Source organism: Cryptomeria japonica, chromosome 10 (assembly GCF_030272615.1).
Source record: "Cryptomeria japonica chromosome 10, Sugi_1.0, whole genome shotgun sequence".
Lineage (NCBI taxonomy): Eukaryota > Viridiplantae > Streptophyta > Pinopsida > Cupressales > Cupressaceae > Cryptomeria > Cryptomeria japonica.
The window spans coordinates 608,429,763-608,448,948 of NC_081414.1; the positions used below are offsets into that span (position 1 = coordinate 608,429,763).

General features: G+C 35.8%; 2 protein-coding genes across 2 annotated transcripts; one reads left to right on the top strand and one right to left on the bottom strand.

Moving 5' to 3' along the window:
* Positions 1-819: 819 nt before the first annotated feature.
* Positions 820-10,251, bottom strand: LOC131064337 (uncharacterized). Its single transcript, XM_057998445.2, has 2 exons — positions 10,041-10,251; positions 820-1,594 (listed from the first exon to the last, which is right to left on the bottom strand). Exons 1-2 carry the CDS (start codon positions 10,249-10,251, stop codon positions 1,428-1,430), a joined length of 378 nt encoding a protein of 125 aa, XP_057854428.1. The 3' UTR covers positions 820-1,427.
* A 3,341-nt stretch (positions 10,252-13,592) lies between these two features.
* Positions 13,593-18,620, top strand: LOC131859095 (uncharacterized). Its single transcript, XM_059212626.1, has 3 exons — positions 13,593-13,865; positions 17,531-17,647; positions 17,916-18,620. The coding sequence occupies exons 1-3, from the start codon at positions 13,593-13,595 to the stop codon at positions 18,618-18,620; spliced, it is 1,095 nt and encodes a 364-aa protein (XP_059068609.1).
* The last annotated feature ends 566 nt before the right edge of the window (positions 18,621-19,186 follow it).

Here is a 19,186-nt window from a genome sequence, read left to right on the forward strand (position 1 = left end):
ACAATGATCTTTTTAAAGACATTTGAAAAATTGTACTAATGCTAAGTTTAAATGTATAGTTAGGTTTAAGGTTAGGTTTAGAATTAGAATTGCGGTTAGGATTATTTTTAAGCTAAGTACTAGGGTTATAATCATGTTTAGAATTACAATTAGTGTTAGGCTTACAATTAATGTAAGAATTAGGATAATGATTATGCTACTATACAATAAGAGATTAGATAACAATTAAAAATTAGAATTAGAGCTATTATTACGATTACAATCAAAGTTACATGTACTATTAGAATTATGGTTAGGATTAAGGTTAAAATTAGGGTTATGGATAGGATTGGGAATAAAATTAAATAAAAATTACCCTTAAAAAAATTGATAAATAGTAAATATATATATTATTTCAAAAGATGTCAATCTTGAATATTTTTATTTATTTAAGATTTATGATATATTTCTTTAAATTTATTTAAGAGTTCTTTTATTTATATACTTAAAGAAGCTATTCTACTTTGAACACGATCAATTTTAGTTGTGCTAGTCATAATTGCATCTAACATGAATCAAACTTAAAGTTGAAGTGAAATCTAACAAATAGAATCTTCATTAGAAGTATTAAAAATGAATCTTCATTGGAAGTATTAAAAATGCACGAGTCTATTGATCTCATACTAAATCACTATGTTATATTCATCATTTACCTGCCTCTAAATGGACAATAACTATTTTACGTGCAAGAGTCTATTGATCTCATACTAAATCATTATGTCATATGTATCCTTTACTTGCCTGTAAGTCAACAACAGCTATTTTACATGCAAGAGTCTATTGATCTCATACTAAATCACTTTGTCCTATGCATCCATTACCTCCCTCTATATGGACAACAGCTATTTTTTTGTCTTTTTTCTGGAGATACCCCAAAGGAGGTCCCCTTCAGCTAAAAACCAAGGTATGAAAGATATCCAATCTACCAAAATCTGCAAACCAAAGACCCATTGAGAACAACATCTACTTTTACTAGACTAAACATACAAAACAAATACTTTTAGCACAATAACTGAACTAGACCTGCCATTGTCCATGGATCATGTGTCGATTCGTCGCTACTCCACCACAGAAGGAATTCAAGATAAGGTTTGATGATTCATCTCCAAATCATGGCTTAGACTTAAAATGTTTCATGAGTGCCAGAGTAAATCTTTGGAATAATCTCATTTCACCGTTGTAATAAATAGCCACATATCCACTGCGAGACGTAAAATATATTGATTAGGAGCGTTTACCCATTTGTGGCTGACAATCGTGGCTCATGGCCACAATCCTACGTCCTCCGCACGCAGTAGTTGCGCCTTTTCCTGCTAAAAGCCATGTGAATCTGTTCATGCAGTTTGCAAAACTCTAGGCCGCCAGAGGATTTTTCGTAACTTTCATCATTACAGACTGGATAGAGCAGAAGATATTTGAAAAGCCCAACAATTCCGCCGCGGTTTCCCGTCAGTTGCAGCAGCAAGGCCTGCAGATTTGGTTTCTGGCTGTTCCGGGTGACCACCCTCCCGACCATCGACGAATGCAAGCGATTGACGAGTACAAAAGTAGCCAGCTTTAAATCACACATTAACAAACATATTAACATATTAAGTCTAGTGAATGTCAGTTAAGTTAATTCTGAGTTTAATACTTTTAAATTTAGAAATCGAAGTTTAATCTGTGTGATTTAAGTAGTCAGGTTTAAATCACACATACTAAGCAATATATTAAACCTAAAAATGTTAATGAACTCTGAGTGTTTAACATTTTTAAGTCTAGAAATGTATTCTTAGTGTGACCACACACATTAAGCAATATATTAAGCCTGCAAAATGTCAATCAACTCTGAATGTAACACTTTTAAGCTTAAAAATGTAAACTTAATGTATGAAATTTAAGACGTTCTGATTTAAGATATCCACTCAAAACTTAAGCCCACCATATTTCGGCTCCTACATAGGATGACTAATGAAACCCCGTCAATCACTTGTATTTTGAGTGATCGGTGTGCATGTTGTACTAGATATTTGCCAAATTACTGCTATGCCAGGCATGTATGCGGTATGCAAAATGTGGATGCAAAGACAAGGCACATAGAGTGTATTATAGAATGCCACGTTTCGTGCAAAGCCCTTGAAATATTTTGTTGGGTGCTGCGGTGAAAACATTAGTGAATGCCTCTTAATTTTCCCCTACTTATTGCTCATTCGCTAGAGATTTTTATTAATAAAAAACAGAAAACCCCAATCAAATAAAGATAAATGAAAAGATCATCTCAGACCATAGGATAAATATCTTGGCATGGTTTTCAAAGTAGAAATTAATTACAAACGGCAACTTGGAAACATTAGTCTCTTCTTTGAAACGTAGGGACAGATTAAAAAAATCTTTGAACATGATAAGGAAATGCAAATATATGTTGAGGTTAAAATTGCAATGAAGCACGGGCAAGAAACAAAATCTATTGGGAAAAACTATCAAATCATACAAAGTGCAGGCCCATTAAGAAAGTATTGCACACAACTTACAACCTCCTAAAGTGCAGGCTCGTTAAGAAAGTATTGCACACAACTTATAACCTCCTGCAAAGCCTACGCAACAAAACATTGATTAAACTTGTGATCATCAAGAATTAGAGACCAACCTTTCATCTCCAAGACACATGATAGATAATTTAATTTGTTCTATAGATAATCAAATGTGGTCGCATGAACATGATATCTATCATTTCATATATATATAGAGGTCAATGATCTAGTATTAAAAAAATGCCTAATGAAATTGACAAGCTTATAGTCAGATTCCTCCCTTTTACTAGCATTATGTGTTACTGGAAAATGAACTATGGAGTAGGGTAAGACCATGCATACACAACATAATAAATTAATAAAACTTAAAATAAAACTTTGTGACCCCTCACCAATATCAAGATAGAAATTTTAAACATGAATAGAGTCAATAGACACACATGCAAAATGGGTTTCATTAATAAGCATAGAATTGATAAAATAGAATCTCGTGAATGACGATGATTGCAGGTTAGGCAGAAATTGAATCTGATACAAAGGCCTTTGAAATGGTGAGGAAAATGTAACTCATATGTGTAAGAACATAGGCAAAATTGGAGGTTTGGATTGGGATTTGGGCCTACTGGAAAGCCATAATTAAGTTGAAGTCAATTGCAACTTCTTCCGTAGACATGCATGAAATTTAAAATGTACAAACTATTCTCAAAGTCCATGAAAAATAAAAATAGAATGGTCTCATGATTTGGAAGGATCGCAAGACAAACACAAACACAAAATGATTGAATTGGAATGACTTCAATCCTAACGAAATTGGCAGACACAGAACATGAATAATGAGAGAAGATATCCTATACAAGTCAATAAATAAAAAGGATATTCATATATATATATTTTTTTTTCAAAAGACATTGAGCCTATATATATTAATATAAACAATTTACATAGTTATAAAGAAATAAAAGGCTCTCATAAGCCCAGATTTAACCATGAATTCTTGACTCCTATCTACAAGAGTTAACCCACTTCATTTGAAATCTACTACTGCTATGCAATAATGGAACCCATCAAAAATACAAAATGGTTCCCCATACAAATTTTAACGAATTTCAAAATAAAGGTATCTGAATCCCTAGATGCAGAACTTGGCAAGCACCTCTGATTCTTGCAACATATGTGCTACTCCTGCATATTAACCAGAGCAAAATCATTCCCCCCGAACCGCTCAACCGACTGGAGGCATCATTGTTTGGTGCAAGTACTGGAGAATGGTTAGCACACGCATTGTCTAGCACTGCTACATTCAAATCCGGGAATGGAGGTGATTGCAGGACATCTGCACCTTGCGCAAATTCAAAATGGTCTGTGTGGATGCTCTATGTTCAAAAGGGGTTTCCCATTCTTCCACCGTGATTGGCATTCTATAATTTCTAGGCAGATAATCCATGTGGATGCTTTGGCATTGATCGCAAACACCACATACCCTAATTTCTATCTTCTCTGTCGAAACAGAGCCTCAAATCATGCTTCCCGAAATTGTTATCTAAGAAAGCCCTTTCAATCTTCCACACTGCGTTAACAAGCTCCCTTGCCAACTGAATATAAATGCATAAAAGAACCTTTTCTTTGCACTCCAAACTATGATCGCGGATGAGATTATTACTTGCAAACACAACACAAACACATTAATGAATAACTTTACTTCGGCTCGCTGAGTGTTTGTCTTGGCATGTGCGGAATGAACTGGCATGCATGCAATTTGGATGAGGATTTAACTCCTCTCTATTTCTCTGCTACAATTCCCACAAGCCACCTCCAGATCTCAATTTAGGGAAATCCCCAAAATCAGATGTGACGTTCACTCCAGATATGCTACTTCACCTTATAATTTCATCATATGTATTCTAAAATTATCAAATCTGTCATCCTGTGTACTACTTACGGTGGCAATACATGTGCTTGTTAACATCCTCTCAACAAACATTATGCCTTTCAAGATTAGCTAACAGAGCAAGGTCAAGGAAATGGTGCCACTTGAAGGATCCATCTAATGTGTCAATCTCCTTAGCATCTCCACCCATATTGGCAAGCAAATCTGCAAGCTTGTTCCCCTCTCGGAATATGTGAGACAAAAGGTAAGAGTCAAATGTGTCTAAAATATCCCAAACCTGTTGTAATGTGTATTTGATATGCCAATTCACACTCTTCCTAATTTTACAAGCATTAATTATAATTAAAGAGTCACCCTCAACGTGAATCTCTTTATACCCCATTTCTTTTGCCGCGAGCAAACCATGCAACAGTGCTCGTGCTTCAGCAACGTTATTTGTCCCAACTAGAAGAGCAACTGATTTTCCTGCTAGAAGTATCCCTGTTTGATCTCTAATAAATATACCTGCTCTTGAGACACTCGGGTTACCTCTTGAAATACCATCAAAATTGATCTTGACAAATTGTGGATTAGGTGGATGCCACTTGATTTGACTTCTATCAATTTTGGCTTTAACCATAAGATGATGGCTTCCAATGAATGGTAAGGTTATATTGCTCCATTTCCTCATAATGTGATTGTCCCAAGAAGTAAATACAGAAGAAATAGTTTTATTTTTTTGAACAAATGAGTTAACTACTTCAGAAATGGACTTATTAATGGTTTCTTGAACATGCTCAATAGGCAATACTTCCTTTCTGAAAATTCTCTTATTACGTTCCCACCATATTGACCATACCACCATTACAGAAGCTACCCACCAAATATGTGCAAAAAGAGCATCTTTACATAGAGTGGGCCAAGCTTGAAACCAATCCCACAATGAAGCAGCAGTGGGGGTGAAAAAATCTAGTTTAGCCATAACATAATGCCAACATTGTTGAGCAAACTTACAATGGATGAATAGGTGGCCCACTATTTCAAATTCGTCACCACATAACACACATCTGAATGGATCAGCTATTTGAAGTTTTACTAATCTATCACTTGTAAGAATTCTTTTTCGAAGTGCAAGCCATTCAAAACTTCCAGCTTTGGGCATTATCAATGAATCCGCTCTTTGAGATGGCTATTGATTCTCTCTGCACTGTATAGCCATATATCCCTGCTTAACTGAGTATGAACCAACCTTGGATGGAAACCAAATGATTTCATCCGATTGACCATTTATGAAGACAAGTCTTTCCAAAAAGATTTGATTTAGCTTGAGTTTCTAATTTTCTTCAATTAATGTTGTTGAAAAATCTTTCCAAGTACCTTTCCCAAAGATGCAATCTATGATGCGTATGTAATCTATAACTCTAGTGCCCCAGCTGTGAGAAAGGATTGGAATTTTTCATCGTAGCTCATGGACTTCCCTTAATGGGATGTGTCCATTCCATGAGTCATCCCAGAATAGTATGCTTTCTCCATTATGCACTTGCCCAGAGAGATAATATGTTACTACATTCCTAGAAGACATCATAAAACTCCACATTGCTGATCCTTGGAGAGGATTTGAAATTGTAAAAATTTTGATTGGCTGAGAGGAATCTCAATATTTCGCTTGCATGATTTGACACCAAATTGAAGTTGGTTTAGTGTACATATTCCACACTAGTTTACCACCAAATGCTTTATTTCTTTTGTTGAGCTGGTGCACACCCACACCTCCTGAGGTCTTATCTGCTGCCATGCTATCCAATGAAATCAAAGGGACTTTTTTTCTATCAGACATATTCCCTTTCCAAAGGAAACCTCTAATAACGTTTTCAATATTCTGGATTACTGAGTTAGGATCCTTGAGGACTACAATGTAATAATTTGGTATTGCAGCTAGAATAGATCCTATTAGAAGAATATGTGTCGAAAGGGACAACCATCTCACTTTCCAAGCAGAAATTTTGAGTTTGATTCTTTCTATCACTGTATCCCAATAGGATGTCTTATTTGCCCCCACGAAAAAAGAAATTCCTAAATACTTACCTAGAAGGTCCTCAAGCTGAAACTGAAGAGTTTGTAAGATTTTCCTTTTTAACATTTGCTTAGTATTGAAGACATGGATCTTAGATTTTTGCTCATTAATCTTCTATCCTAAAATAGAAGTATACATATCTAACACCTTTTTGACTTTCTGAGTTACTTTGAAGCTTGATTTTCCGAATAGAAGAGTGTCATCCACAAATAAAGTGTGTGTGACTGATATGCTTGTATTAGGAATGTGGATGCCTTGCCAAAGGCTAAGCTCACTTTTGTGTTTAAAACTTTGATATTGCGGCTAAGGGCTTCTGCCATGATGATAAAATGAAATGGAGGGAAAGGGTCACCTTGTCTCACTCCTTGAGTCACTTTGAAGAAGCCCAAAGGAGATCCATTTATGATAATTGACAAGCATGACATTCTCCACTTACACCATTTAGCATAAAATCCGAATTGCTTCAAAACTTTGTGCAGGAAGTCCCATTTTACCTTGTCATAAGCTTTCATCATATCTAACTTAGCTATGAAGGCTGAGAGTTTTGAACTATGAATGGAGTGTAAAACCTCATGTGCCACCAATGCACCCTCAAACATTTCCCTACTTGAAACAAATCTACCTTTCTCTAGAGATATGATTTTTGGGATTAAATGTTGAAGCCTAAGGTAAATAGCCTTTGTGATAATTTTGTAGATAGTGTTAAACAATGATATGGGCCTGAAATCTACAAATATTTTTTGCTCCTTTACTTTAGGCAATATGACTATGTTTGTTACATTGAAAGTCTTTAAGATTGATCCACTCTTCCTTGATTCTTCTAAAACCTGAACCAAATCCCAACCCAAAACATCCCAACATTTCTAGAAGAAGAGAGCGGTAAATCCACCTGGACTTGGCGATTTATCTGCTCCCATGGAGAAAACAACCTTATGAACCTCCTCCAATGTGAAAGGTATCAATAAGCTATAATTATCCTGTTGATTTATGAGTGGGGTAATGGCTACTAATAGTTCTTGTTCTTCTTGATGTGGTGGGCCAATATCTAATTGAGGAGGAGCTAGTAAGATGTTGAAGAATCTGATCCCCTCATCTTGTATTGTTGTAGCATTTGTTAGAAGCTCCCTTATAGTAGCATATTGAATGGAGAAGATAGTTTGAGCTTCTCTTTTCATCTTGGTTGAAGCGTGAAAAAACTTTGTATTGTGGTCTCCCTCTTTGAGCCATAGCTCTCTTAATTTTTGTCTCCAATAGATTTCTTCTCGTTTACATAGTTTTGTCCATGTTTCCTATAAGGTTTTCTACTTATTGAAGGTGCTAGTGTCTAGACCATGCAAATAATGTGTTCATGAATTTCTGATAACTCTTTAGAAACTTGCTCTTTTTGAGTAAAAATGTTTTGGAAAACTTGTTTATTCCAAATTTTGATTTGTCTCTTAACAAAGAGCATTTTCTTTTGAAATTGGTACATTTTAGTTCCTTGGAGAAGCGGAGCACTTACCCACCATTGGCAAAGTAAAGGAAGAAAATGGGGCTGTCTAACCACATTCTTTCAAATTTGAAGGATGGCTTACGCAGGGATATGAAGTTGCCTTGTGAAATCTGCAATGAAATAGCATAGTGATCTGAGCATAGTAGAGGCACAATCTCTGATTGGAGGTTGTAGTTGTCTAGCATCCAGTAGTTTGATACCAAGAACCTATCTAATCTTTCAGCTATCTGCAAAAAATCCTTTCTTTTGTTTGTCCAAGTGAATTGCCCTTTCTGAGGATGAACATCTTGCAATGCATTATCTATTATGAAAAATTTGAAATCTTCTATTGTTTTGTGCATGGAGGAATAATACCTCCTTTCTTTTCTTGCACAGATGCAATAGCATTAAAATCTACCCCCAAAACAATCTTAGAAACAACATAATTTAGGATGTATGTTGTAACAGTATCCCATAGCTTCTTCTCATCATTGGTTGTTGTTGGCCCATGAACATTAATCAATAAAAAATTGAGATCGTGGTTCTTAACCTTTAATGCCTGCCAATTAGATTCTGAAGTATCAACTTGTATTTGCACCGATTTAGGATTCCAAAGAGTAATAAAACCCTCAAAAGCACCTGTTGTTGGATTGTGAATAACACTCCATTTTTGCCAGTTATTGATTGTGTTTTCAAAAGTTTGTTGTGAAGTTTTGGTTTCTTGAAGCAGTATAATATCTACCCCACATGCATCCAATTAACACTTGATCTGGGATCTTTTGTCAGAGACATTTAGACCTCTGACATTCCATGAAAGGAGTTTCATTGCACACGAGGAGAGAAGAAGACTCTCCTCGGCCTTTTTGAGAGTGAAAATTTACCATCCAAGTTGGATTGAATCCCAACATCAAATTTTTCCTTTAGTTTGTCAATCTTAGACTTCCTATCCCTTATCTTAGATGAAGGTTTCGATGGACTATGAGAAGACATAGTTTGGGAATTGGAGTGCTTGTGAATAATCAAATTCTGACTCTTGAGACTCTTCCATTTGCAACTCTGTTTCTTCAAAATTCGGTGCAAAGTCTATTTTGCACAATGAATCTTCGGAAGACTGGATAGGCTGAACCTTGCCCATTTTCATGTTACTATCATCATAGAAGATATCAACTACAATCTCATCTATTAACTCAGATCCTACTGACACTAACAACTCTTCTGGCAAATTTTCTAGCATCACATCCTGGACTATCTTTTTAGATACTTGAGCCTAGGCAACTTTGGTAATGTCTTGTAGCAAAAGTTGTGAAATGGTCTCTCTTTGTGGGAGATCAACAAAAAATGTTTGCTTTCCTAGGCGCATTATTTGAATGCAAAAAAGAGGATTACACTTCAAAGTTTTAAGCAGTGCCATATTAATAACCTTGATCGAACCACAATGAGGGCTTGTTGCTGACTGTAGAGGAGTACAATGATTAGATTCCCCAAAAACTATGGTGTTGACCAGATTTGGTTGGGATACATTGTACAAACTACTCCTTTCATCTTCTGAGTCTTGACACTTCTCTGCTTGAAAATATGATTGATTATTATGCAGCATGACCAGCTGTGAACTGATTGAAGTATCTACTTTTGTTAGTTGCATAGATTGTAGGCATTTATCTTGAAGATGTTCCAAAGAGTGGCAGACAATGCATGTGTTTTGTTTACTTTCTATAAAAATGGATTGGGTCCGTTGTCCATTAGCTGAGTTGATTTGAATATCCTTGGGGACTTTCTTAGAAGTGTCCAATAAGATGCATGTCCTTACAGATTTGGAGGGGTCATGGAAGGACGATTTGTTATGTTTGAGAAAAATACCAATCTAATTTGCCAATAGTTCAATGATAGGTAGTTCCCTAAATTCTAGAGGCAAAGCTTGTAGTTGTACCCAAAAAGGAACAAATCGATTGTCAAAACTAGCAGATGAAAAATGTGGTGACCAAGCATTCATGCAAAGACCAGCCCCTTGAAAGACCCAAGATTTGTTTTTGAAAACAACATCCCTATGCTTATTTGCATGAAACAGAACAAGAAAAATACCTTTTGCGACATCCAAGAAGAAAACTTGGTCCACACCTTCCCATTCATTCTTTAAAAGAGTTTGCAATGCTGATATTGGTAACACAGTTTGCCAAAACTTACAGATTGTGGATCTCTGCCTCAGAGCCTTAGATTGAGGTAACAGTTGGTCCTGCAGAAAAGTAATGGATGAGGAACCCTCTTGGATCAAAGAATCCTCACATTTTCCCATGGAAGGCTATCTCTACTGTTGTTTTTCTTTCTTTCACCATGTTTTTTCCCCTTTCTTATCAAACCCATAAGTTGTAAGTTTGGAATTTGTGCTTTGTGGTTTGGTTTGTTGGAAGCATCTCCCTTGTGTTGAGATCATGATAATATGTACCCTCCACCTCCACCTCCAACTTTCAGCTATTATCTGCATCTTTGCCCTCCTCCTGAGAATGCATAGGTTTGTGGGTCTCCTTGTGGGGCTTTTGAAATATTCTATCATGAGCTGAAAACTGAGACCTATATTGATCTTTTGGTCATTGATCAAACCCTTTATGTTGTGTTCCAGAATATTGAGGCTTGTAATTTGAAGTTCGAGTTCGGTAATCTTTAGCTGCTTCTTGATGAAGACGGTGGAGATACAAATGACCTTCCGGCTGACATGAGAATCTCTCATCCCTGTGTGGATCCTCCTCACATATATCAAAAACGGGTTGCTTTGCCCTACTTAACTTTGGAAGCCATCGAAAGGGAACCCAGTTAGGTCTTTTGACCTATAAGTCGGTATCAGTTATTTTGTTGCGATTTGTCGAGAAAACCCATTATACCTCTGCTGAGCATTGACCCTTTTGTCTGCATTTCCATATCTCTCCTCTGTACTCGACGGCCATGACTCTCTATAACCCCAATCTCTATTCTACTTCCAAAAACTGCCCCCTCTACACCAAATGGTCATATTCGCCTGATCTTTGGACGACGGCCATGGATCTCTGTAACTCCAATCTCTGTTCTGCTTCCAAAAACCGTCCCCTCTACACCCAACGGTCATATTCACTATCCCCTCACAACCTTCTTGTTATATCTCTCTATCCAATTTTTTGTGTCAGTTTCTTTGAAATCGAGCCACTGTAGAGAATATATAAGAAAACCAAGTGTGTAAGAAGTTAAACTATAATTAATTTAATTTCCAATGCACAAGTTCAAAGCTCTTCCACTATTTCCTCCTCCTTGCATTGTAATCTACATTATTTGACTATTTTTAGCCTCCAAATGAAACATGCACCATTATTGCCTGTCAGCCATTGGGAACCGACTATGTTAGTCTCCGATCCATTATTAGTTTAAACCCATAATTTTCAATTCTTTGGTTACTAAAGATATGAAAAAATTATAATTTCATCATAAACATGAAAGAAATAGTTTATTATATAAATTCAGAAAATAGGTTATTAATGAAAGAAGGTTGTGCTGTATAAGACATAACAACAATTTATAAATTTCAGTCATGGATAAAAAGAAGAAAAATTAAAGGTAAAAAAAAGAATTCAAAACTACATAGCTTTGTCCTTATCAAACATGCAATATTAGTTTAAATGAAAGCAAATGTACAACCAAGAAAATCTAATCCATCAGAACTAAAATGCTATCTAAAATTTAATTATTTTTATGATATTCAAAAGAAATCACAATTATTCAATTACCTGAAAAATTAAAATAAACATTTAATAATTCTCTAAGTGATTGTGTGTGCATTCTATCACAACCTTATATTGTCATCATGCTAAGTTCCCTTTCTCTAATGAGGTGGGAAAGGAGTAGGGGGAGGAGGTGGGGTAGGGGGTGGTGAATCAGTTTGGAACTTCAAAACAAATTATTAACAAACAAAATTAACTAACTTAGCATTAACACATTAATCACCAATACATGAGCATCAACCATCAACACATAAACACTAGATTTATGTGGAAAACCCAAACATGGAAAAACCACGATGAGAATCTGACTCACAATATGAATAACAATGATTACAACATTTTAGACCTACTGCCAAGGAGCACCAAAACCTGAAGGACTTGCAAAGCTAAGGCACACAACCTGAGGAAAGATACAAAGAGGACTTGCTTGACTGAAGATCACTTCTTCACGACAAGGTACAAACTATTGCCAAAGGACTCACTGTTAGTCAATCAACGAATGAAATAGTTGAATTGTAATTGAGAAGAATTCTCTTGAACATGAAATTGTCCATGAACAACTAGATCAAGTGATCACCATCAATGCAAACATCTCTGGTAATCTTCACTGGACATCACAACACACTATCTTGCAAAATATATCACCTTCAAAGCTCTTCTCAAACTAACATTTACACAACTACAAACTCAAATCTGCTTTCATATCATTTGCATAAACTTCTCACACAATCCACTTTCCATCACATCACAATTCATCCATCCGCACATCTTAAATATGAGATACAACATTGAAAACCTAATTAAGGGTTGACCAAAATAGAAAAAACAATATTACACAAAATAAGCCACTCAGACCTAAAATACTCAAATTGTTCTACTCCAAGAGAAAGAGGGAAACAAAAAATATTGCAATACATCCTTCCACAATTGATCCAATGATCCGCACATGCTAAGACATTCTCCAAAGTTGCTACCAGACGTATCGTGTAGAAATAGCAACCAGTCGGCCACCTAACCTCTTCTTATGCAAAATACTCCATGTGAATCTCCACAAGCCATGGTGAGGCCCAAAACAACATCTCAGGACAACTTTCAACAATATATGCAAATCAAAAGAATATGATCCACTAAACCACAACACAATTAGCAACATATCTGAAGCACACCAAAAGCTTTTCGGACCATCTTGAATACAATAAGCCACAACCAACACCAAAAATATTAACTACTACACAAAACACAATGTGCAACAACCAAGATCATATCTGGACCAACATCTATCCAGATAATCAAGTTTGATATCAATGACAACCATACAAGTTCATGCTTCCAACATCTTTTGCACTCATCGAAATGACACTAGAATATTAATCCATGTTAGTATCCATAATCAAAATCAAAATCCAATATTCATCATAACGTTTTACATTCTCTAAAATAATAGTCAGATTTTGATTGCTTCAAATCTACATAGTTGTTGCAAGGTGTGCGCCCTTGGTCTCTGTGCAACACAAGTGGTGGGTTTGTGACATGGTTTAACTTCCTCCCATGGATTATATGTGTCTGGTGGTTGTAGTGGGTATTGATAGACCGACCTTTTGGCGCAATGACAATCATACCCAACAATTGGTATCAGAGCCTAGTTCCTCAGAATAAGTTTAACAACTTGAGGAAGATCTGGGAAGGGGATTCAATGGATTTTGATGGTCTCCAATATCAACTCCTAGTTGCACTAGATGATTTTGATTAGTCCAAAGTTGAAGTCCGAGAACTGTAAGGGAATCTTAAGGATGCTAAAAAATCCATTCAATCATTGAAAGATCAATTGAACAAGTAAAGGGAAAAGAGAAAGGAACAATGTGAGAAGCTAAAATAGAAGGGAAGAAAAAGCATGGAAAATAGTCACCTAAGTCAAGCCTTGAAAGAGAAGACACAAGAATGTGGGAAACTTGCAGAAGAAAATGCAGCTCTAAAGCATGAGATGGAATCTATTGTGATGGGGTTGGCAAAGGAAATTGAAGGAAGAAAGAAGAGTGAAGAGAATCGTTCTCGGTCCTTGAAAGATAGATCTGATGAATGTTGTAGACATAATTGTGAGAATGATCAGGTGAAGCTTGAACTGCAGCAATCCAAAAACAATGAGGAAGAACTTGAAAGGCAGATTGTCATTCTTAGGGATGAACTTGCTGCTACAAATGAGTACAAGGAGAAGTTCAAGATTAGCTCAAAAGCTTGATGAAACTATTGGAAGCCAGAAGAGTGAATATGACAAGCGAGGTATTGGATTTAATAAAGGTGAACACTTTGGATCTGGTCAAAGCAATCCTAAGTCAAAAAATCAGAAGAACAAAACTAAAAGGTCTTTGGTAAGACAACCTAATGCTCAAAAGTTCAATGCCAATTGTTTTGTTTGCAATAAATTTGGTCATAAGGCTAGTCAATGCAGAAGTAGAATGAATCAAAATAGTCCATCTTTCTCCGGTCAATGTTTTAACTGCAATAATTATAGACATAAATCAAGTGAATGCAGAAGTATGATTAATAATTCTTTCAATAGAAGGAATATTAGATACTATACATGTGGTAGGTTTGGGAAAAAATTTAATCAATGCAGATCAAGAGAAAATCAAGGGAGTTATGGTTTGGGCAAAGAAATGTTGTGTGGTACAATTGCAACAAATCCACTCACATTGCAAGATTCTGCAGAAGCAATAATGTGAATAGGAATGGTCTGGCCGAAAAGAACAAGAATTTACAGGCATATGATAAAGGGAAAGAGAAAGTAGATGAAATCGGGAATCAAATGAAGAAGACATGGGTGAGTAAGACTAATATTGATGCAACAAATGGGTCCACACTTGAATCCAGTGCTAGAAATTTCTCCCAGAATTGATTTAAGGCCTCTGGCCTAGGGGGTTTTCATGAAAATCTTATACCCCACTATAACAAATGATACATGAATCTGACAGGTTGATAGATGTTGTATTAGGCTATTTTAGATGATTGGGATTGGTTTTCAAAAGATATTGGGCAACATTGAAGATTCACAAATGAATTTTGTGCAACAGTCTGAAAAAGAAAGATATCCAGAAGGTTTAGGGTAAAATGCATTTATTGCACCCTAAAAGTTAGATATGAGAGTGATAAAAAGAAACTATGCCTCTTCATTTGTCACTTTGCATTCGAAGAAAAGAGAAGGAGAGCACTCTACAAGAATATTTTCTGAGAGATCAAAGCGTGAAGGATATTCCCATGTGAAACCCTAATCCAGTGAAAAGGTATTTGATGCTCTGCAAAAGAGGACAAGTTAGATGAAAACCTGTGGTAGTATAACACACACACAAACAACAAAAAACAAGTGTTAAAGTTAGTGTTATTCAACCAAAGATTAACCTAAGCAGGCATATCAAAAGAGATACCAAAAGCATGAGAGAATATTTAACTAGGAAAGTAAATATGATGAGGCATCTCCAAATGCCTCCTAACATGCTCTTAGATCTTTCTCCTTTGTTCCTCTCCTCTCCAAGTTCCAAACTAGTGTAGCTCTCAACAACTTTTTGCACTATGGATGCTTATGGAGGTTTGAGATTGAAGTATTTGCTCTAAATGTAAATAAAAAGCTAATACTAGATGCTATGATGCTAAAATGATTTATTTTTAACCAAAATGACAAGATATTAGTGATTATGCTAAATGCTCCCTAAAATTCTTTATAACTTAGATGCATACAAGTTTTCAGGATTATGACTATGAATGCAAAATGCTTGAGGATTTGAAAATGAGGAATGTGAGCTCTATTTATAGGTAAAATGGAACAATGGATGGTTGAGATTGAGTAATCTCAACAAGGGTCGGGATTGAATGATATTCAATCCATGTGAAGGCTTTCAACCCAATCCCAGGATGACAAGTGTTAATGTGAGATAGGTTGAGAGGAGGGGGAATAAGCATTAAATGCTTGACATGACCTAAGAGTTAACTTGGGAGTCAAGGTCAAAGTTGGGTTGAGTGAATAAATTCTTTATTCAAAGAATAAAGTTTTTATCCAATGGATAAACTCTTGTGCAAAGGCAAAAGGGATAACCATGGTCAAAGCAATAAATGTTTGAGGAGACACATGAGTGCAAGTTGATATAACCATAAATGGCTATGTAAGAGCCATAAATGGTCATGTAAGAGCCATTAGTGGTCTTGGAAGACTTTGGAGGTTAAATTGTTGAACACACAAAGCATTAAATGCTTTTCAAAGACTTTGAAGTCTTTGAGAAGCGACTCCATGTTGCTTAGGAATGTGACAATAATTAGGGGATGGATTAGGCTAATTAGGAAGGGGTTAGAAGAATCTAGAAGGGGGTTTAGGCTTGCAAGTGGATTTGGTGGGTGAAGGAAAATAGGATTTTTATTTAAAATAAATTAATTTATTTCAATAAATGTGTGCAAGTTGCATTTGTAGGAAAATGCAAGTGGGGGGGATAAATGATTTAAATAAATGTTTGATTTTATTTATTTAAAAGAGGAACAAGGGGGATTTAATTAAATAAATAGAATTTATTCTTTTAATTGATTTGTGAATTTGGTTGAATGAATTAATTAAAATAAATTGAATAATTTATTTAATTAATAGGAGAATGTTTGAAGATGAATTAATTAAATATTAATTTAATTAACTGATGGCTAGTGGATTTTTAATCAAACTAATACGAAATATTCATTTAATTAAAATGGACAGATTTATGTGACTACAGTATTTATTTATAAAACTTTTCGAGTTGAAATTTTTTGAAATGGCGACTCCACTAGTTGCTAATATCACTAAAAGAGCTCGTCCAAATTTCAAGAAGCATCTGTTTATATTTGTTGAAGTAGATCCTCTAGTTGCCTTTTCATCGGTACCATACGGTGTTTTACATGTTGAAGATATTAGGGTTTATATTCATGCCAATCTTGAGAAATTAGGAAGTTCACATATGTTAAATCTTTATTCCAAGAAGATGTTGGATGAGAGTTTCAGGCTCAAGTAAGAATACCAATTACTGGAAGAGAAGAGTTTTGTGCAGTTTGTCAAGTTCCCTTTGTTTGATGAACATGAGTGGGTCTGGTATATAAACTTCCCATGGTTAAACAAGTCATTTAAGATCACCAAGAATGTCATTAGGGTTGTAAATGGTCTATGCTCATCCAGTGATTTGCCCACATTGAAGTCCATGAGGAACCAGATAGTCATAGATACAACCGGTTCAAAATTTGACAAGAGGGCAATGACAATCAATGACATACTAGAGCACGATGTGAGATTGGCTTGTATGGTGATTGGTTACAAAATCTACCACTCCAACAGGGAAAATTCAGCATCCGGTACTACAATTTATGCAGCATAAGAGATGGTCAAGGAAAACATGAAATATAATCTATGTGAGTTTCTCTAGAGTGAGCTGATGAAGAATATGACAAAGATTAAGAAGGATAAGAAGAATACATTCAAATACAGTACTTTAATCCTATGTCTATTCTTCTATTTCATGAATGAAGTTTCGAGAATAGGTCAAGTTCAATGGTAATATGATAGACCGGTAGCTATTCAGATCAGAGAATTGTTTTTACAACATTGGTGATAGCAAGGCCTAGAAAGATACTCTCTGGGGATACTTCAAGAACTTTCAAAGTGCAACGCAAGATAGAGAGAGAATCCCTAAGTCAATAGTTGAGAAGTATAAGGACACAATATGCTTCATGTTTGACATTGGTCAATGTCTAATGGAAGCAATGGAGCCAAGGATAGTATGGATGATGCCCATAGGGTATGAATTTGATGAACAAATTCTTGAACAGTGTGCTCAACATCTCTTGAGAAAGCCTGTAGAGCCCTCTAAAGAAAGATTTGGCACATTTGCAAAGAAGGACTTACAACTATATTCTCAATTTAAGAAACCAAAAATTGTGAAGAAGGTGAGGAAACACATAGAGGAGTATACAGAGAGTATTAGGATTACAAAGGAAGTGGTCCGGGAGGACACAAAAAGAACTCAGCAAGCTAAGAAGCCAATAAAATTTGAATCTATTGGTCCATAAGCCTCCGCTTCCAAGCCAAGACAGAGTAGAAGCATTGCACCCTCCTTTGGTTTTGCCAAGATAGTCAAATCACAAGCCAAGCCATCCGAAAAAAGGTGAAAAGAGAAAGAAGGATGAAAAATCTAAGGTGTATGTCATTGTTAAGGATGATGAGGAAACTGATTTTGATGAGGCAGTAGAGGAAATAAAGACCAAGGGCACTAAAGCATCAAAATTTTCTAAGGTCAAACCCTCCAGTGAAGAGAAATCTAGTAAGAAAGTGAAGGTAGATTCTGACAAGCCTAGCATGATAGTTCATGAGGTTGAAGAAGCTCTTACTATGCAAGGTAATCTAGATCCCCTCTTTGAATTTTATGACAAGTTTGATGACGCCAGCAAGAGGACTCTTGAAGAAGCCACAGTGAAATACTTGAACATTTTCAATAGGGCTCTTGTAGAAATTATGTTTGAGATTCCTAGAAGCCTATATGATAATCTGGAAATGAGAAAAGGCAGTGTAAAAACAAAAGATGAAATATTAAGAGAATATGTGATAGTCAATTTACACAATGTGATAGCAATTGAGGAAGTCAAAAGAATACTCAAAGAAATTAGAAAGGCATTTAGAAGCAAAACCAAAATCAATAAGCTCGTGATTGGGGAAATAGATGAAGTAGTTAAAGATATTGACAAGATTTTGAAGCCAATTTTGAAAAAGAATCAATATGATATTGTCTCATCTGTTTCTGAAGTGAAAAAAGTACAATCAAAAGTTGATCATATTGAAGTAAATGTTTCTTCTGCTCCAGAAGAGAAAGGTGTAGATGTTCAAAAGGAAGATGTGATGGATAAGGGTGAAGAGGAGACATGAAAAGAAAATGAGGTTGAGGATACTCATAATCCTCTTGATCGACCTATGGACACCATGCCATCAGTAGAGACTCAAGCTCCATATGATAATTACGGTTCAAAAGAGGTCAAGACAAAAATTGACATTGAGGACAAAAAAGGTTGAGATGATTGGTGTTGTCTCTGAGACAAGAGACACCGTTGAGGATGTAAAGGACTTTCTTGAAAAAGATAAACTGATCTTTGATGATCCAACACTGTCCCAAGGGCCAATCAACTTGGATACTCTCTCTCCTATTCAAAAATTGAAGCTAGCATCTTTTGCACAAGCAAAGGCAAGAGAGGAGATCTTGAAATCTCACATTGAGGATAGTGAGCTGTTAAATCTATCTTCTGGTGTCCTAGAAAATATAATGCCTACATTTGCAAGGGATACATCATATTCTCCCTCTGGACAGTTGAAGAGCCTTATTAACTCTGTAATTACTCATTTTGAATCTTTAGAGAAGCCAACTGAAGTCAACGTCCGGAATGAATTCAATGATAAGAGATTCGATGAATTGAAGAAAATGATTGCCCATGACAGAA

Excerpts from the sequence above, each read along its gene's own strand:
- LOC131859095 (XM_059212626.1), top strand. The coding sequence starts at position 13,593 with ATGGAAAATAGTCACCTAAGTCAAGCCTTGAAAGAGAAGACACAAGAA. Across the intron at positions 13,866-17,530 it reads AAGAACTTGAAAGGCAGATT|TGTGCTCAACATCTCTTGAG; the intron begins GTCATTCTTAGG and ends ATTCTTGAACAG. Across the intron at positions 17,648-17,915 it reads AACCAAAAATTGTGAAGAAG|GATGATGAGGAAACTGATTT; the intron begins GTGAGGAAACAC and ends GTCATTGTTAAG.
- LOC131064337 (XM_057998445.2), bottom strand. The coding sequence starts at position 10,251 with ATGGGAAAATGTGAGGATTCTTTGATCCAAGAGGGTTCCTCATCCATT. Across the intron at positions 1,595-10,040 it reads CTTCTTGGATGTCGCAAAAG|CTGGCTACTTTTGTACTCGT; the intron begins GTATTTTTCTTG and ends TGTGATTTAAAG.